Here is an 18,540-nt window from a genome sequence, read left to right on the forward strand (position 1 = left end):
CATGTATACCTGTGGTCCCAGCTACTCTGGAGGCTGAGGCAGGAGGATCACTTGAGCCAGGAGGTTGAGGCGGCAGTGAGCTGAGATCGCACCACTGCTCTCTAGCCTGAGTTACAGAGTAACAGCCTGTCTCAAAAAAAAAAAAAAAAAAAAAAAAGAAACCCAGCCCTTCCCACCTGCAGCCACAGCCCTACCTGCAGCCCTCCTTTGCAGGAAAGTGGAAAGGGGTCTCTCCCTGCTGTTTTACTCCTCTGCTTGACCTGCTCAGCCAACATCAGCCCCACCATGCCATCGAGACTGCCTTGCCTTGGTCCCCAGTGGTACCCATCTGGCCACGTTGAGTCCTTGCTTCTGCACCCCTCAGCTCCCATGAGCACCCCATCCCCCGCAAGAGCCTGCGTCACCTGGCTTCTGGCACACGGCTTGGCCACTGTGTCCCTCCTGCCTCCCTGGTAGGTCCTTCCAGGGGCCCTCTCCTGGCTGGCTTTCCAGGGCGTTCCTTCCACTCTACCCAGGGTCCTTCCCAAGACCACCCCCAGGTCCAGCCATTCCCTAGGACTTGGCAGAGAGCTGTACTCACAGCCAAGATCACAGCAAAATCAGCAAAGGGAAAAGGCAGGCAGAGTGAAGTCTAGAGGCAACCAGACAAGCTTCCAGAATCCTCTCACAGTGGGGTCACACACCCCATGCTTAACTCCCCCAATGAGTTGTAACAACATGTGTGTAATGTGTCTCTCGTGAAAGCTGGTTGGCAGTTCTGTGCCCATGTGTTTATGAGGCCAGTCACACAGGAACCCTCTACCTGGCACTTACCAGGATTCCAGACTCCTACAAAGAAAGCAGGGGTTTAGCGTAAACCACATCATTTGTACAGAAAGTGTAGGCACCCGTCATGATCCACGCATGTAGGGAAGTTTTATATCTGTAGGGAACTTTACCAGCTACAGGCCAACCAGCAGGCCTTTCTCAGGGACCAGCCTCAGATCTGTTCATTCTTTTCTGCACACACTATGCCTTTAGGGAGGCCAGTGACTTCCAAGCTGCAAATCCAAGCCAGACTCAAGTCTGGGTTTCACCCGCCACTCTGTATTCCAATTTGAATGTCTCATCAGCACTGTAAGTGTAACACAGCCCTGACCCTGGACTCCATCCCTGCCTTCCCCACCGTGCCCACAGCTGACCCCTCCTGAGTTGTAGCCACGACCACCTGGACCTCTGCGACCACTTCCTCATGGGTTTCCGGTCCTCCCCTCTGTCTTTCAAACTATTTTCAGAGTGTCCTTACGAAACTGACATCAGTGTCACCTCCTTGTTTAAAGCTCCCCCCAGGGGTTGGGGTGTGTGGCTTATGCCTGTAATCCCAGTGCCTTGAGAGGCCGAGGCAGGGGAATAGCTTGAGGCCAGTTCAAGTTCAAGACCAGCCTGGGCAACATAGTGAGACCCCATCACTAAAAAAAAAAAGATTACAAAAATTGGCCGGGTGCAGTGGCTCACATCTCATCCCAGCACTTTGGGAGGCTGAGGCAGGTGGTTCACCTGAGGTCAGGAGTTCGAGACCAGCCTGGCCAATATGGCGAAACCCCATCTTTACTAAAAATACAAAAATTAGCCCGGCGTGGTTGCACACGCCTGTAGTTCCAACTACTCAGGAGGCTGAGGCAGAATCACTTGAACCTGGGAGGCAGAGGTTGCAGTAAGCCGAGGTCGCACCACTGCACTCCAACCTGGGAGACAGAGCAAGACATCATCTCAAAAGAAAACATGGTAAGTATGGTGGCGTGTACCTGTAGTCCCAGCTACTCAGGAGGCTGAGGAGGGAGGATCACTTGAGCCCAGGAGTTGGAGGTTGCAGTGAGCTATGACCACACCACTACATTCCAGCCTGGGTGATAGAGCAAGACCCTTTCTCAAAAAAACAAAAAAAAAACCCTCCCCAGGTCTTCCTTGGGCTTAGGGATACAACTTTTACGCCCCTCACCGTGGGGCACAAGCCTCTACACGCTGCAGCCACGGCCCCGCCCAGCCCTTCCTCTTTCTCTGGCCGCCCTCCCTGACTCACTCCACTCCAGTCCTCTCCTTCATTACTCCTTCACTCCATACTCATCACTGAGAAGGCCCCAGGGCCTTTGCACTTGTCACACCCTAGTCTTGCAGTCTCCTGAAATGTGCAAAGCCCACTCATCCATCATGTCATGATTATCCAGGGCTATCTCTGCAGAGGCCTCTCCCAGTCATGCCCTTCTCTTTTCCTAGCTCATCTTCATTGCCAACCCTGTCCCCACTCAGCCCAGAAGCTCCATGAGGACAGGGACTTCTGTGGTGTGCTTGTGTGTGGCCTGAACCCATTGAATTAATGAAGGACACCACATGCCTCTGGGGTGAGCACAAGGGAGCTGACATCCTCTTCCCTTAAAGAAACTAGCTTCCAGAGCCGGGCGCGGTGGCTCAAGCCTGTAATCCCAGCACTTTGGGAGGCCGAGACAGGCGGATCACGAGGTCAGGAGATCAAGACCATCCTGGCTAACCCGGTGAAACCCCGTCTCTACTAAAAAATACAAAACAAAAACTAGCCGGGCGAGGTGGCGGGCGCCTGTAGTCCCAGCTACTCGGGAGGTTGAGGCAGGAGAATGGCGTGAACCCGGGAGGTGGAGCTTGCAGTGAGCTGAGATCCGGCCACTGCACTACAGCCTGGGCGACAGAGCGAGACTCCGTCTCAAAAAAAAAAAAAAAAAAAAAGAAACCAGCTTCCAGGGTTGATCCTGCAGCCTCTGCAGCCTAGGGGGCAGCTCCCCAGGCAACCCCCAAATCCCACTAAGGAGAAGGCAGGCATTGCAAACTCAATGGGTTTGGGAACCCCCAGCCGCAAACTCCCTTCCCACCTGACCAGGCTAGAGGACTGCCCTGGTTTTCCCTGGCTTAGCTGCCATCAACATCTCTGTCGTCTGTATCCTTGAACTTCCGAGCACCCACTCAGGAGGACCCTGAATCCTGAGAGTAAAACTCAAAGTCGCCCCCTGCCAGGGATGCTTGATAAACAGCCACTTTGGGAAACTTGCATTCTTTCCACGAAACTTTGCAGTTTCTGCCCAAAACTGCAAAATTCGGAAACAGTGACAGTCAATGGCAATGAATAGCAGATCCTGCCTGGGAACCCATCCTATGCCTGGCTTTCTTCTGAGGCCTTAATGGGTCACGGATAAAAGGGAGCTGCCTGGGCCCGAATCCCAGCATCACTCAAGGCCCACGGTGATACAGGAGCTAGAAAGAAATTATTTAGGCAGATTGTGAGGGCACCTCCTGGCGGAATTTCTTTTCTAACGAAAAGCAGCCCAAGAAATTCTTTTTTCTAACAAAGAGCAATCTGAGAAATCGAGCTGCAAACAGATAAGCGAGCTGCAAGCTTGCACGGGGGTGGTGCCAGCAGTTGCGTCAACAGAAAAGAGCTGCCTGGGAGCCAGGCAAGTCCAACATGGAGACTCCATCTTCCCTTTATTTTCTGTATTACCATGCATACAGTAAAGGGATGGGCAACATGGCCACAGCTCAAGTAGAGGACCCGCTTGCATGATAAAAGATTAGGGTAGGGGTGGCCAGAAATTCACACCCGATGCAAATGGCACTCCTAGTCCTAACCAGGTTTTCGCACCCTATGCAAATGGAACACCTAGTCCGACCAATCTTTCACACCCTATGTAAATCAAACACCACCGCCTCACCAGGCATCTATAAAGCCCCCTGCATTTCACTGTGCATCCGTCAATGCATTTTTTTCAGGACCTCTCTCTGCAGGAGGGAGCATCTTCTCTTTCTTTCCGTCTGTTAAACTTTGCTGCTAACCTCATTCTTGTGTGTCCACATCTTTGTTCTCCGTGGCCATGAGATGACAAATCTCGGGTATCTACCCCAGATGAGGTCATTTCAATGGCACAACCTTGGGCACATACCCTCACCAACTGAACCTCAGTTTCCTCTCTTGCAAAATAGGGGTGATCATAGTTTCTGCCTCATAGGATGGCTATGAAGAGCCAGGGAGATGGTGGATCCCAGAGGAGGCATAGGTCATAATGAGCACAGAGACAGAATAGGCTGATATCAGAATTATCACTATCCTCATCACTGCCATCATCATCATCATTATTATTATTTTCAAGTTTTTATTATCAAAGTTATTATCATTATTATTTTGAAACAGGGTCTTCCGGCCGGGCACAGTGGCTTATGCCTGTAATCCCAGCCCTTTGGGAGGCTGAGGTGGGCGGATCACTTGAGGTCGGGAGTTCAAGACCAGCCTGGCCAACATGGTGAAACCCCGTCTCTACTAAACATACAAAAATTAGCTAGAAATCACTTGAACCGGGGAGGCGGAGGTTGCAGTGAGCCTAGATCGTGCCACTGCATTCCAACCTGGGCAATAGAGCGAGACTCTATCTCAAAAAAAAAAAAAAGAAAAGAAAAAGAAACAGGGTCTTGCTCTGTTGCCCAGGCTGGAGTGCAGTGGTGGGATCATGGCTCACTGCAGCCTCAACCTCCCAGGCTCAAGCGATCCTCCTGCCTTAGCCTCCTAAGTAGCTGGTACTATAGGTGCATACCACCACACTCAACTAATTGTTTTACTTTTTTGTAGAGATGGTGTCTCACTACCCAGGCTGGTCTTGAACTGGCCTCAAGTGATCCTCCCACCTCAGCCTCTCAAAGTATTGGGATTACAGGTGTGAGCCACCACACCCACCCTGTTATTACTATGACCAATGACCACCATTGTTCACCTTGTTCCCCAAGAAAAGTGCAGTGGTGCAATCTTGACACACTGCAACTTCTGCCTCCTGGGTTCAAGCAATTCTCATGCCTCAGCCTCCCGAGTAGCTGGGATTACAGGTCCCGCCACCACACCTGGCTAATTTTTGTACTTTTAGTAGAGACGGAGTTTCACCATGTTGGCCAGGCTAGTCTCAAACTCCTGACTTAAGGTGATTCTCCCACCTTGGCCTCCCAAAGTGCTAGAATTACAGGTGTGAGCCACCATGTCTAGCCAGTTCTGGACATTTCATATCAATGGAATCATGCACTAGGTGGCCTTTGTGTCTGGCTTCTCTCACTCAGCATCATGTTTTTGGGGCTCATCTACCTTGTAGCATGGAGCAGTGCTTCCTTCCTTTTTGTGACTGAATCATATTCCATGGTGTGGATGATGAACCATGTTTTGTTTATCCGTTCATTCATTGATGGACATTTGAGTTGTTTCCACCATTTGGACACCTTAGCTGTCATCCTCTGTGCCTCAGACGTGCCAAGTTCATTCCTACCACAGGGCCTTTGCCCTTGCTGTTTTTTGTTTGCTCATTTGTTTGAGATGGAGTCTCGCTCTGTCGCCCAGGCTGGAGTACAGTGGCAAAGTCTCAGCTCACTGCAACCTCTGCCTCCTGGGGTCACGCCATTCTCCTGCCTCAGCCTCCCGAGTAGCTGGGACTACAGGCATGCGCCACCACGCCCAGTTAATTTTTGTATTTTAGTAGAGACGGGGTTTCACCATGTTGGCCAGGCTGGTCTCGATCCCTTGACCTCATGATCTGCCAGCCTCGGCCTCCCAAAGTGCTGGGATTGCAGGTTTGAGCCACTGAACCCAGCCTAGCCTTGCTGTTTTCTTTTCTGCCTGACGGTCCTGCATGTGAACTTGTTCAACATCTGTCTCCACAGGGACTGTGGGCCCTAGAAGGGTGGGAACCATGCCGATCTTGCCTTTTTTTTTTTTTTTTTTTTTTGAGACACAGTCTCACTCTGTGGCTCAGGCTGTAGTGCAGCGGCATGATCTCAGCTCACTGCAACCTCTCCCTCCCGGTTCAAGCAATTTTCCTGTCTCAGCCTCCTAAGTATCTAGGATTATAGGCATGAGCCACCACGCCCGGCTAAATTTTGTATTTTTAGTATAGACGGGGTTTCCCCATGTTGGCCAGGCTGGTCTTGAACTCCTGACCTCAGGTGATTTGCCCACCTTGGCCCCCCAAAGAGCTGGGATTACAGGCATGAGCCACTGCACCCGGCCCGATCTTGCCTTCTGCTTCATCCTCAGCATCTAGCATGGTGCCCATCCAGAGCTGGGGCTCAGTCAGTGTTTGTGAGATCAATAAATGAATAGAATGAAAGCATTGTAGGAAGCTAAAACCATAAAATTACATCAAGCCCAGGGCTGGGCACAGTGGCTCATGCCTGTAATCCCAACACTGGGAGGCCGGGGTGTGAGGATTGCTTGAGCCCAGGTATTCTAGACCATCCTGGGCAACACAGCAAGACCATGTCTCTACAAAATAAAAATTGAAAAATTAGCCGGGCATGGTGGTGTGAACCTGTGATTGCAGCTACTTGGGAGGCTGAGGCGGGAGGATCGCTTGAGCCCAGGAGTTTGAGGTTGTAGTGAGCTATGACGGCACAGTACACTTCAGCCTGGGCGACAGAGTGAGACCCTGTCTCTAAGAAGAATTGCATCAAGCCCAGTGTTGGTAGAGCCTAAGGGATTCCCACTCCCTGACACGTATGGGCCCAGCATTATCCCAGCACTGAGATGGCATTGCGGCCACCTCCCCCAAGAGCCACCCCACGTGAGTCTGCGAATGGCCCACTTACCAGCTGCGGCCTCTGCTGAGAAGCCCAGATCTGTCTCCCTGGAGAACCTGATTATCAGAGAGAGGCCGCCTTGGCACTCTAGCCCCGTTATCTCCCCACCAGGGCACCTTCGTTTTCCCCTCCACACCCTTCCTTCCTCCGGGGCCCGCATGTCCGTTTGCTGGCCGAGGCCTGCGGACACTGAGGGGTGTGGGGGTGATTCTGTTGCGACATCTGAAAGGAAAACGTTAGTCTGTGGGAGACCACATCACCCAAGCAGGTCAGGGGAAGCGAGGTTGGGCCGTTTGTGGTAAGGTCTTAGGGGTCTGTGCTGGAGCTAGGCCAACATACCCCCATCTTCCTGGAAACTCTAAATCCAGATGGTCAGACTTTCCCGGGAGGATCAGAGAAGTGAAGCGAAGTGAAGGCCAGGCCCGGTGGTGGCTCATGCCTGTAATGCCAGCACTTTGGGAAGTCCAGGCAGGTGGATCGCTTGAGGCCAGGAGTTTGAGGCTGCAGTGAGCCATAATTGCACCACTGCACTCCAGCCTGGGCAACAAAGCAAGATCCTGTCTCAAAAATATATATATATATAAAAATATAAATAAATAAATATTTCAGGCCTATAATCCCAGCACTTTGGGAGGCCAAGGTGGGCAGACCACTTGAGGTCAGGAGTTCAAGACCAACCTGGCCAACATGGCGAACCCTGCCTCTACTAAAAATATAAAAATTAGCCAGGAGTGTTGGTGCACGCTTATAATCTCAGCTACTCGGGAGACTGAGGCAGGAGAATCGCTTGAACCCGGGAGGTGGAGGTTGCAGTGAGCCAAGATTGTACCACTGCACTCCAGCCGGGGCTGTAGAACAAGACATCATCTCAAAAATAAAAAGGCCAGATGCAGCGGCTGACGCCTGTAATCCCAACACTTTGGGAGGCTGAGGCGGGAGGATCACATGAACGAGACCAACCTGGCAACATGACAAAATCCCATCTCTTCAAAAATCCGAAAATTAGCCAGGTGTGGTGGTGGTGCGCCTGTAGTCCCAGCTACTCAGGAGGCTGAGATGGGAGGATCGCTTGAACCCAGGAAGTAGAGGTTGTGGTGAGCTGAGACTGCACCACTGCACTCTGGCCTGGGCAACAGAGTGAGGGGACCCTATCTCAAAAAAAAAAAAAAAAAAAGAAGAAGAAGAAGAAAAAGAGATTAACCACAGAGAGGTGAAGTGAGTTGCCCAAGGCAGCTCAGCCCATGATGTCTGAGGCCCAAGCCAGAGTCTCCCCCAGCCAAACACAAAGGCCTTGCTTGAATTAAGTCACAACAGAGAGTCCTGATTCTCTCACTCCCAACTCATCTCCATGCGCTGTGCTGGAGGGTTGCCTCTCCTATCATCTTCACATGATTAAGGAGGGCTATTATGCCCATTGCACACATGCAGAACTGAGGCTCAGAGAGGCTGAGCAACTCACCTGAGGACACACAGCAGGTGAGTGAGAAGCAGGGCTCCATGTGTCTCCTGCTTAGACTTTGTTGACCACAGAGGGCAGACAAGGTGCCGCTGCTGCCGAGGAAGAGCAGGGGGATGGGAGAGGCACCCAGGGTAAGCCTGGGGTTATCTAGCCCCAGCTGGGCCAGGGCAATAGGCCCCTGGGGAGGCCCCAGCAGGATCTGTGCCCTTTCTGCCTGAAAAGAGAGGAGGAAGTAGTTTTGCTTGTCTGCCTGGCGTGCGAGCACACGGCCAGGGCTGGCCAATCTGTTAAGCATACAGGGCCTGCACCCAGCACCCAAGTGCTGTGTAGGACTTCCCAAAAGGCTTCAGCTTATTTCAAATCAGAAGAAAGAAAACCGAACATCCTAATAATAAATATACAATAAGGAATCCAGCCTGGACCACATCGGTCTTAATGCCCACGCAATTATAAAACAGAATTTTAAGCTGGCACGACGGCCCACACCTGTAATCCCAGCACTTAGGGAGGCTGAGGCGGGTGGATCACCTGAGGTCAGGAGTTTGAGACCAGACTGGCCAACATAGTGAAATCTTTTCTCTACTAAAAATACAAAAATTAGCCAGGCGTGTTGGTGGGCACCTGTAATCCCAGCTACTCGGGAGGCTGAGGCAGGAGAATCGCTTGAACCAAGCTGGGCGGATTGCTTGAGCCCCAGGAGTTTGAGACCAGCCTGGGCAACACAGCAAGACCCCATCTCTAAAAAAATATTTTTTTAATGAGCCAGGTGTGGTGGTGCATGCCTGTAGTCCCAGCTACTTGGGAGGCTGAGGCGGGAGGATCACTTGAGTCCAGGAGTTCAAGGCTGCAGTGAGCTGTGACCATACCACTGCACTCCAGCCTGGGTGACAGAGTGAAACCCTGTCTCTAAAATAAGTTAGTCAATTAATAAAAATATTTTTAAATATTTTGTAATGGAGGAAGTCCTGGTGTGGAACTAAGCGTGCCATGAGACCCCAGCCTGTCCAGGCTCAGTTCAGTTTCTAGGCCTTTGTGCCTGCTCTTCCCTCCCCCAGCCTGGGCAACATAGCAAGACCCCATCTCTACAAAAAATACATTCTTACTCACCAGATCAAGGTGATTCCTACTTACCCTCAAATTCCCCTTCCTCCAGGTCAGTTAGGCCACCTCTGGGGCTCTGTGCAACTGCTCTTCCCGCTTCCTGTTTCCCCTTTGGGTTTTTTTTTGTTTGTTTGGGGTGTTTTGTTTTTTGTTTTTGTTTTTTTCGTTTGTTTGGTTTGGTTTGGTTTGAGACGGAGTTTCACTCTTGTTGCCCAGGCTGGAGTGCAGTGGCTTGATCTCGGCTTACCGCAACCTTGCCTCCCAGGTTTAAGCAATTCTCCTGCCTCAGCCTCCCGAGTAGCTGGGATTACAGGCATGTGCCACCATGCCCAGCTAATTTTGTAGTTTTAATAGAGACGGGGTTTCTGCATGTTGGTCAGGCTGGTCGTGAACTCCTGACCTCAGGTGATCCGCCCACCTTGGCCTTCCTAAGTGCTGGGATTATAGGCATGAGCCACCGCACCTGGCTGGTTTTTGTTTGCTTGTTTGTTTGTTTTTGGGGGACAGAGTTTCCCTTTGTCACCCAGGCTAAAGTGCAGTGGCATGATCTTGGCTCACTGCAGCCTCTGCCTCCCTGGTCCAAGCGATTCTCTTACATCAGCCTCCTGAGTAGCTGGGATTACAGGCACCTGCCACCACGCCTAATTTTTGTATTTTTAGTAGAGACCAGGTTTCACCATGTTGGCCAGGCTGTTCTCAAACTCCTGGCCTCAAATGATCCACCCGCCTCGGTCTCCCAAAGTGCTGGGATTATAGGCATGAGCCACCACCCCTGGCCTCTGTTCCCTGTTTGTTACTTTTGTTTTTGTTTTGAGAAGGAGTCTCACTCTGTTGCCCAGGCTGGAGCGCAATGGCACGATCTCAGCTCACTGCAACCTCTGCCTCCTGGGTTCAAGCGATTCTTTTGCCTCAGCCTCCTGAGTAGCTGGCATTACAGGCACGCACCACCACACCTGGCTGATTTTTGTATTTTAATAGAGACAGGGTTTTGCCATGTTAGCCAGGCTGGTCTCAAACTCCTGACCTCAAGTGATCCGCCTGCCTCAGCCTGTCAAAGTGCTGGGATTGCAGGCGTGAGCCACTGCACCCGTCCTCTGTTCCCCCTTTGTAATGATGTCTCACTCCTCTTCACTGCTTGATAGATTATAGATGCCAGGAGTTGGGGGAGGGGGGCCTGCACCTGTCTCCTTGTCACCCCTGGGTCCTCCAAAGAGTCGGCACACAGTAGGTGCTCAATAACAACTTGTTGGGGGCAAGGCGGGAGCAAGCTGTGTCTGCACATGTGGCACCAGATGCTTTGTTGGACTGCAGACAGGGTGACTTGGTCTGTCCTTGTTCCGCCCCCAGGGCTCACCTGCTTGAAGAAACAGGAACTGCCTCAGGGCAGCCAGCTCCGCCCCATTGACGTGCAGACCTTGAATCGAAACCCAGGCTTCTGCAGGCACTGGTACAGCTACAGCGAGGGCCTCGGCCGCCCAAGGATTTCCCAGGTATGTGATCCAAGAGCCTCAGCCCTCCTCTCAGCCCTTGAGGAGACAGAGCATGGGAGCTGGGCTAGGCCAGAAGGAGGGACAGGGCTGGTGGGGCCCGGGGTGGCAGGAGGGATTATCTGAGGGGATGGGTGAGAGCTTCATGGAGGAAGGGGTGTTTGTGTGGTGACCACTGGAAAATGGAGCTGGAGTTGGGGAAAGGGGGGTCTTAGCAGGACAACCGCATGAGCACAGCTGTGGAGAGGCGAGAGAGAGAGCAAGGATGTCTTTAGGTCTGGAATGTGGGTAGCGAGGAAGTAGAGGAGGCCCCCAGACGAGGGTCAGGAGTTTGAATATGAGCATGAGGTCTTTCATCACTAGATATCTGTTCATCAGCAAAGACCCTTGCACCCTCCTCTGTGCCGGGCCAGCACAGAGCAAAAAGCAACAACACAGGAACCTAGCCCTAAGTCCTGATCCCTAGGAGACCCTCAGGCTGGTGGAGACAGAGCAAGATGAAGACATTCTAGCTCCATGGAGTCATGGCTGGACCAGAGAGAGGAACAGCAGGGGAACGTTGGGGACAGAGAGGGGTGCCAGGGCTTTGTCTGGAGGGAGATGCAGGAAAGCTGCCTGGAGGAGGGGACATTTTTACTGGGTTTTGAAGGACAAATAGGAGTTCTTCCAAGTAAAAAAAAAAAAAAAAAAAAAAAAAAAAACCTATAAACATTACCCCATGCTAGGTCACAACTGGATTCATGAATATTATATATATCTCTCTCTATATATACAGTGCCAGCTAAACTTTCCTAGGTAAATATCATTATCCCCAAATTAAAGACAGAAATACAGTCACAGAGAGCGGTTAAGTGAATTATCTGAGGTCACACAGCGGCTAAGTGGGGGAGCTAGGGTTTGAACCCAGGCCATCTGAGTCAGGCCGAATTTCAGGCTTTTTTTTTTTTTTTTGAGACGGAGTCTCGCCCTGTCGCCCAGGCTGGAGTGCAGTGGCTCCATCTCGGCTCACTGCAAGCTCCGCCTCCTGGGTTCACCCCATTCTCCTGCCTCAGCCTCCCTAGTAGCTGGGACTACAGGCACCCGCCATCACGCCCCTCTAATTTTTTTTATTTTTAGTAGAGACAGGGTTTCACCGTGTTACCTAGGATGGTCTTGATCTCCTGAGCTCGTGATCCGCCCGCCTCGGCCTCCCAAAATGCTGGGATTACAGGCGTGAGCCACCGCCCCCGGCTCAGGCTCTTTTTTTGTTGGTGGTGGTGATGGGGTTTTTTGGGTTTTTATTTTTTTTTTGTGAGACGGAGTTTCGCTGTGTTGCTCAGGCTGGAGTGCAGTGGTGCGATCTCGGCTCACTTGCAACCTCTGCCTCCCGGGTTCAAGTGACTCTCCTGCCTCAGCCTCCCAAGTAGCTGAGACTGCAGGCACACGCCACCGTAATTTTTGTATTTTTATTATTTATTTATTTATTTATTTAGAGATGGAGTCTTGCTCTGTTGCCCAGGCTGGAGTGCAGTGGCTCGATCTCAGCTCACTGCAACCTCCGCCTCCCAGGTTCATGCAATTCTCCTGCCTCAGTCTCCTGAGTAGCTGGGATTACAGGCCTGAGCCACCTTGCCCAGATAATGTTTATATTTTTATTAGAGATGGGGTTTCACCATGTTGGCCAGGCTGGTCTCAAACTCCTGGCCTTAGGTGATCCACCTGCCTCAGGCTCCAACAGTGCTGGCATTACAGGTGTGAGTCACTGCACCCAACCTCCAATTCCAGGCTCTTAATCGCTTTGTCACCCTGCTTTATTAAACATTTCTTAATACAGTTGCTTAATTTTGGTTGCCCCAGAATTCCTTCGGGCCATACCCCAGAGGGTATGCTTGACATCCGGTTGGAGAAAGTCAATAGTGACTGCCATTGGTCAACAGGCCCTGCCTCCTCATAGAAACAGCGCAGTAAAAAGATCTTTTGAGATATTGAAACATTAGATGGGGCCAATGGGTGGAGGGAGTGAGCTCCAGTTTAAGGACAGAATTTAGGGTGAGCAGCCGGGCGCAGTGGCTCACGCCTGTAATCCCAGCACTTTGGGAGGCCAAGGCGGGTGGATCACTTGAGGTCGGGAGTTGGAGACCAGGCTGGCCAACATGGTGAAACTCCATCTCTGCTAAAAATACAAAAATGAGCCAGGCGTGGTGGCACATGTCTGTAATCCCAGCTATTCAAGAGGCTAAGGCAGGAGAATCACTTGAACCTGGGAGGCGGAAGTTGCAGTGAGTTGAGATGGCGCCGCTGCACCCCAGCCTGGGCAACAGAGCGAGACTCCATCTCAAAAAAAAAAAAAAAAAAAAAGAATTAAGCATGAGCAAGAGGGGTCCCAAAGGAACTATCTAGCAAGATACAGTCCTTTGGCTCGTTTTATACTCACTTAATACTGTTTTGCAAAACGGTGCTGCTTTCTTTCTCCAGCTCTGTCATTGGTACACAAAGTCCTGTGGTACTGCTTGCTTAAAATTGTCAAGAAAGTGTGTGAATTAATGATGCATCTGACATATCGTAGGTGTGCCATGAGTGGCTACAATGTGTGGTGACATTGGTGGCAGAAGTGACTGTCTAAAGCCACATTTCTCTGGTGTTTAATGAAACCAAGGCAGCCAGGCACGGTGGCTGGTGCCTGTAATCCCAGTATGTTGGGAGGCTGAGGTGTTAGGACTGCTCGAGCCCAGGAGTTCCAGGCCAGCCTGGACAACAGAGCAAGACCCCGTCTCTACAAAAAATTTTTTCAAAATTAGCCAGGCATGGTAATGCATGCCTGTAGTCCCAACTACTTGAGAGGTTGAGGTGGGAGGATTGCTTGAACCTGAGGTTGAGGCTGCAGTGAGTGTGAGCTGTGATGGCAGCATTGCATACTCTAGCCTGGGGAACAGAGGGAAACCCTGTGAGACTGAGACACAGAGAGAGAGAGAGAGAGAGAGGGGCACCACCATTGGGTCAGCTGTTTCTTTCATTCACTTGCCATTTTGCCATTTCCTCATTCCTCTGGGGGCATTGATATTTACTTAATATTTAAATATTCTTTTCTTTTTTTCTTTTTTTTTGAGACAGTGTCTCACTCTGTCCCTCAGGCTGGAGTGCAATGGCGCGATCTCGGCTCACTGCAACCTCCGCCTCCTGGGTTCTAGCGATTCTCCTGCCTCAGCCTCCTGAGTAGCTGGGATTACAGGCACCCACCATCACGTCTGGCTAATTTTTGCATTTTTAGTAGAGACGGGGGTTTCACCATGTTGGCCAGGCTGGTCTCGAATCCCTGACCTCAGGTGATCCACCTGCCTCAGCCTCCCAAAGTGCTGGGATTACAGGCGTGAACCACCACGCCCAGCTCTAAATACTCTATTCTTAAATTTTAAAACATTTATTTATAAAAGGAACTTTCTAGTCCTTGCAAGAATGGCATAAGAGCCTGGGCACAATGGCTCATGCCTGTAATCCTAGCACTTTGGAAGACTGACACAGGCGGATTGCTTGAGTCCAGGAGTTTGAGACCAATGTGGGCAGGAAGGTGAAACCCCATCTCTACAAAAATACAAAAATTAGCCAGGCATGGTGGCACATGCCTGTGGTCCCAGCTACTTGAGGGACTGAGGTGGGAGAATCACTTGAGGGAAGAAAGTCGAGGCTGCAGTAAGCCAAGATGCAGCCACTGCATTCCAGCCTGGGTGACAGAGTGAGACCCTATCTCAAAAAAAAAAAAGAAAAAAACACAATGGCATAAGCAGAATAAAAGGAAAAGTCCTTGAAGGACTTTGAGGATGAGCCAATGAATGAATGTGTAAAATCTATCAGGCACATAGTAGGTGCCCAAAAAACACAAGCCAGCTTTTTTGTTTTTTTGTTTTTTTGAGACGGAGTCTCACTCTGTTGCCCAGGTTGGAGTGCAGTGGTGCAATCTCGGCTCACTGCAGCCTCTGTCTCCTGGGTTCAAGTGATTCTCGTGCCTCAGCCTCCCAAGTAGTTGGGATTATAGGCACGTGCCGCTGTGCCCAGCTCATTTTTGCATTTTTGTAGTGATAGAGGTTTCACCACGTGGCCCAGGCTGGTCTTGAACTCCTGACCTCAGGTGATCCACCTGCCTCGGTCTCCCAAAGTGCTAGGATTACAGGTGTGAGCCACCACGCCCGGCCACACAAGCCAGTTTTTTTGTTGTTTTTGAAATGTGGTCTTGCTCTGTTCCCCAGACTGGAGTGCAGTGGCACAACCACGGCTCACTGCAGCCACATCCTTCCGAGCTTAAGGGATCCTCCCACCTCAGCCTCCCGAGTAGCTGGGACTACAGGCATGCACCACCACACCCAGCTAATTTTTAAATTTATTTTATTTATTTATTTACTTATTTATTTTTTTGAGATGGAGTCTCACTCTGTCATCCAGGCTGGAGTACAGTGGCGCCATCTTGGCTCACTGCAACCTCTGCCCCACCAGGTTCAAGAGATTCTCCTGCCTCAGCCTTTGGAGTAGCTGGGATTACAGGTGCCCACCACCACGCCCAGCTAATTTTTGTATTTTTAGTAGAGATGGATTTCACCATGTTGGCCAGGCTGGTCTCAAACTCCTGACCTCAGGTGATCTACCCACCTTGGCTTCCCAAAGTGCTGAGATTACAGGCGTGAGCCACTGCACCTGGCCAAATTGTAAAATTTTTTGTAGAGATGGGGGTCTCACTATGTTGCCCAGGCTGGTCTGGAACTCCTGGGTTCAAGCCATCCTCCCACCTTGGCCTCCCAAAGTGCTAGGATTACCCATGTGAGCCATCACACCTGGCCACAAGCCAGTTTTAAGTCCATTGCTCTGTCCACCCTGCAGAACTTCTCAAAGGAGGAGGTACCATAAGCTTCAAGAACAGAGCAAAGATAAGAGGTGCATCAGCTTGATTCTTGTCTTCCCTCCCTTCTCTACCCAGGTGACCTTCCCCCAACCCCAGGAAGCTATGACAGAGGCCAGGAAGCCGCCCCCACTGCTACCCCCACGGCTGGACTGGTTCGTGCACACCCAGGTGGGCCAGCTGGCCCAAGACGGGGTCCCCGAGTGGTTCCATGGTGCAATCTCAAGAGAGTGAGGACACACCCACACCCTCCACCCTGCCCTCCCCACTCTTTCCTTGTCTGTCCCTACCCTGGGCAGCTTTTAACTGCAGAATTCTGGACTTGGCTCAGCTCAGTGTGGCAAGAGTGTAAAATGAGCTCCAGGCTCCCAGGCTGGAATCCTCCCACCTGTGTGGGCTCACTGCGTGACCTGGGGCAAGTTACTTGCTCTCTCTCTCAGCTTTCTCTATACAAGTGGCCAACAGGCCAGCACTGCCAGGGACCTGGTGGCACCCCACACCTCGCCCAGGCCAGGCAGGATACAGCCTCAGAATCTTTCTTTCTTTCTTTCTTTTTGAGATACAGTCTCACTCCGTCACCTAGGCTGGAGTGCAGAGGCGCAATCTTGGCTCACTGCAACCTCTGCCTCCCGGGTTCAAGCGATTCTTCCACCTCAACCTCCCGAGTAGCTGGGATTACAGGCACGTGCCACCAAGCCTGGCTAATTTTTTTGTTTATAGTAGAGACAGGGTTTCACCATGTTGGCCAGGCTGGTCTCAAACTCCTGGCCTCAAGTGATCCACCCGCCTTGGCCTCCCAAAATGCTGGGGTTACAGGCGTGAGCCACCGCGCCCGGCTAGAATCTTTCTGAACGCAATACCCCAAGCAGCTGCTCTCAACCCATGAGGGTACAACCAATGTGCCCTTTCTTTTTTTTTCTTTTTCTTTCTTTCTTTTTTTTTTGATAGAGTTCTGCTTCTGTTGCCCAGGCTGGAGCGATCTCAGCTCACTGCAGCCTCCACCTCCTGGGTTCAAGCAATCCTCCTGCCTCATGAGTAGCTGGGACTACAGGCATGCACCACCACGCCCGGCTAATATTTGTATTTTTAGTAGAGACGGGGTTTCACCATGGTGGCCAGGCTAGTCTCGAACTCCTGACCTCAAGTGATCCGCCTGCCTCGGCCTCCCAAAGTGCCGGGATTACAGGCGTGAGCCACTGTGTCTGGCCCTAATGTGCCCTTTCTACCTCAGACTGTGAGCTCTGAGGATGTGTGCCCGGCTCTAACTAAATGGAGGAACAAATATTTATTGCCACCCTCTGCATGCAGGAACTTGAGAAAATTCTGTGAAGGCCACAGAGAGGAAGTAGTGTTGGTCATGGTTTCTGAGCTCTGGGGCCTTGCTGTCTAACAAAAATATAACATGGGTTGCACACTGCAATTTTAAAAAAAATTTAGTAGCTATATTAAAAGAAGCAGCTGGGTGCAGTGACACTTATCTTTAATCCCAGCTACTCGGAATGCTGAGGCAGGAGGATCGCTGGAGCCCAGGAGTTCAAGGCTGGTCTGGACAACATAGTGAGACTCCATCTCTAAAAGGAATTTTAGGCCGGGCACGGTGGCTCATACTTGTAATTCCAGCACTTTGGGAGGCTGAGGCGGGCAGACCACCTGAGGTCAGGAGTTCAAGACCAGCCTGGACAACATGGTGAAACTTTGTGTCTACAAAAAATACAAAATTAGCCAGGCATGGTGGTGCATGTCTGTAATCCCAGCTACTCAGGAGGCTGAGGCAGGAGAATCACTTGAACCCGGGAGGCGGAGGTTGCAGTGAGCTGAGATCGCGCCATGGCACTGCAGCCTAAGCAACAAGAGCGAAACTACGTCTCAAAAAAGAAAAAAAAACAAAATTAACTGTGCATGGTGACGCGTTCCTGTAATCCCAGCTTCCCAGCTATTCAGGTGGCTGAGGCAGGAGACTTGCTGGGACCCTGGAGGCAGAGGCTGCAGTAAGCCGAGATCGTGCCACTGCACTCCAGCCTGGGTGACACAGCGAGACTCCAACTCAAAAAAATAAAATAAAATAAAATAAAAAAAGTTAGCCAGGCGTGTGGCACATGCCTGTGGTTCTGTGTACTGAGGAGGCTGAGGTGAGAGGATCTCTTGAGCCCAGGAAATCAAGGTTTCAGTGAGCTATGATTGCACCTCTGCATTCTAGCCTGAGTGATAGAGCAAGACCCTGTCTCAAAAACAAAAAACGGTTCATCAAACAGCATATATTCCTTTTTTGTGCTGTTTTGGAAATCAGTACAAAAGGCCAGTGACCTCTGTATTGAATAGTACAGGACCAGCTTGTCCCACGGAAGGCCGCCTTCCTCTCTGTGAACTCCAGATAATAATGGTAATAATCTAGAAAATAGACCGGGTGCAGTGGCTCACTCCTGTAATCCCAGCACTTTGGGAGGCCGAGGCAGGTGAATCACCAGAGGTCAGGAATTCGAGACCAGCCTGGCCAACATGGTGAAACCCCGTCTCTACTAAAAATACAAAAAATTAGGCCGGGCGCGGTGGCTCAAGCCTGTAATCCCAGCACTTTGGGAGGCCGAGACGGGCGGATCACGAGGTCAGGAGATCGAGACCATCCTGGCTAACACGGTGAAACCCCGTCTCTACTAAAAATACAAAAAAAACCTAGCCGGGCGAGGTGGCGGGCGCCTGTAGTCCCAGCTACTCGGGAGGCTGAGGCAGGAGAATGGCGGGAACCCGGGAGGCGGAGCTTGCAGTGAGCTGAGATGCGGCCACTGCACTCCAGCCTGGGTGACAGAGCCAGACTCTGTCTCAAAAAAAAAAAAAAAAAAAAAAAAAAAATTAGCTGGCCGTGGTTGCGGGTACTTGTAATCCCAGTTACTTGGGAGGCTGAGGCAGGAGAATAGCTTGAACCAGAGAGGCACAGGTTCCAGTGAGCTAAGATCACATCATTGCACTCCAGCCTGGGCAACAAGAGCAAAACTCCGTCTCAAAAAAAAAAAAAAAAAAAAAAA

At 51.1% G+C, this 18,540-nt stretch overlaps 1 protein-coding gene across 3 annotated transcripts in view; it reads left to right on the plus strand.

Moving 5' to 3' along the window:
• Positions 1-397: 397 nt before the first annotated feature.
• Positions 398-18,540, plus strand: part of HSH2D (hematopoietic SH2 domain containing) — a 26,644-nt gene continuing 8,501 nt past the window's right edge. The window contains exons 1-4 of one of the 3 annotated variants that reach the window (XM_025368785.1): positions 398-719; positions 8,831-8,983; positions 10,517-10,659; positions 15,599-15,750. In XM_025368785.1, the coding sequence (XP_025224570.1) occupies positions 15,626-15,750 (125 nt within the window). In that variant the 5' untranslated portion in view covers positions 398-719; positions 8,831-8,983; positions 10,517-10,659; positions 15,599-15,625. Of the gene's footprint in view, positions 720-8,830; positions 8,984-10,516; positions 10,660-15,598; positions 15,751-18,540 lie in introns of those variants that run through there. The other 2 variants (XM_025368787.1, XM_025368786.1) reach the window with 2 other exon arrangements.

Source organism: Theropithecus gelada, chromosome 19 (assembly GCF_003255815.1).
Source record: "Theropithecus gelada isolate Dixy chromosome 19, Tgel_1.0, whole genome shotgun sequence".
Classification (NCBI taxonomy): Eukaryota; Metazoa; Chordata; class Mammalia; order Primates; family Cercopithecidae; genus Theropithecus; species Theropithecus gelada.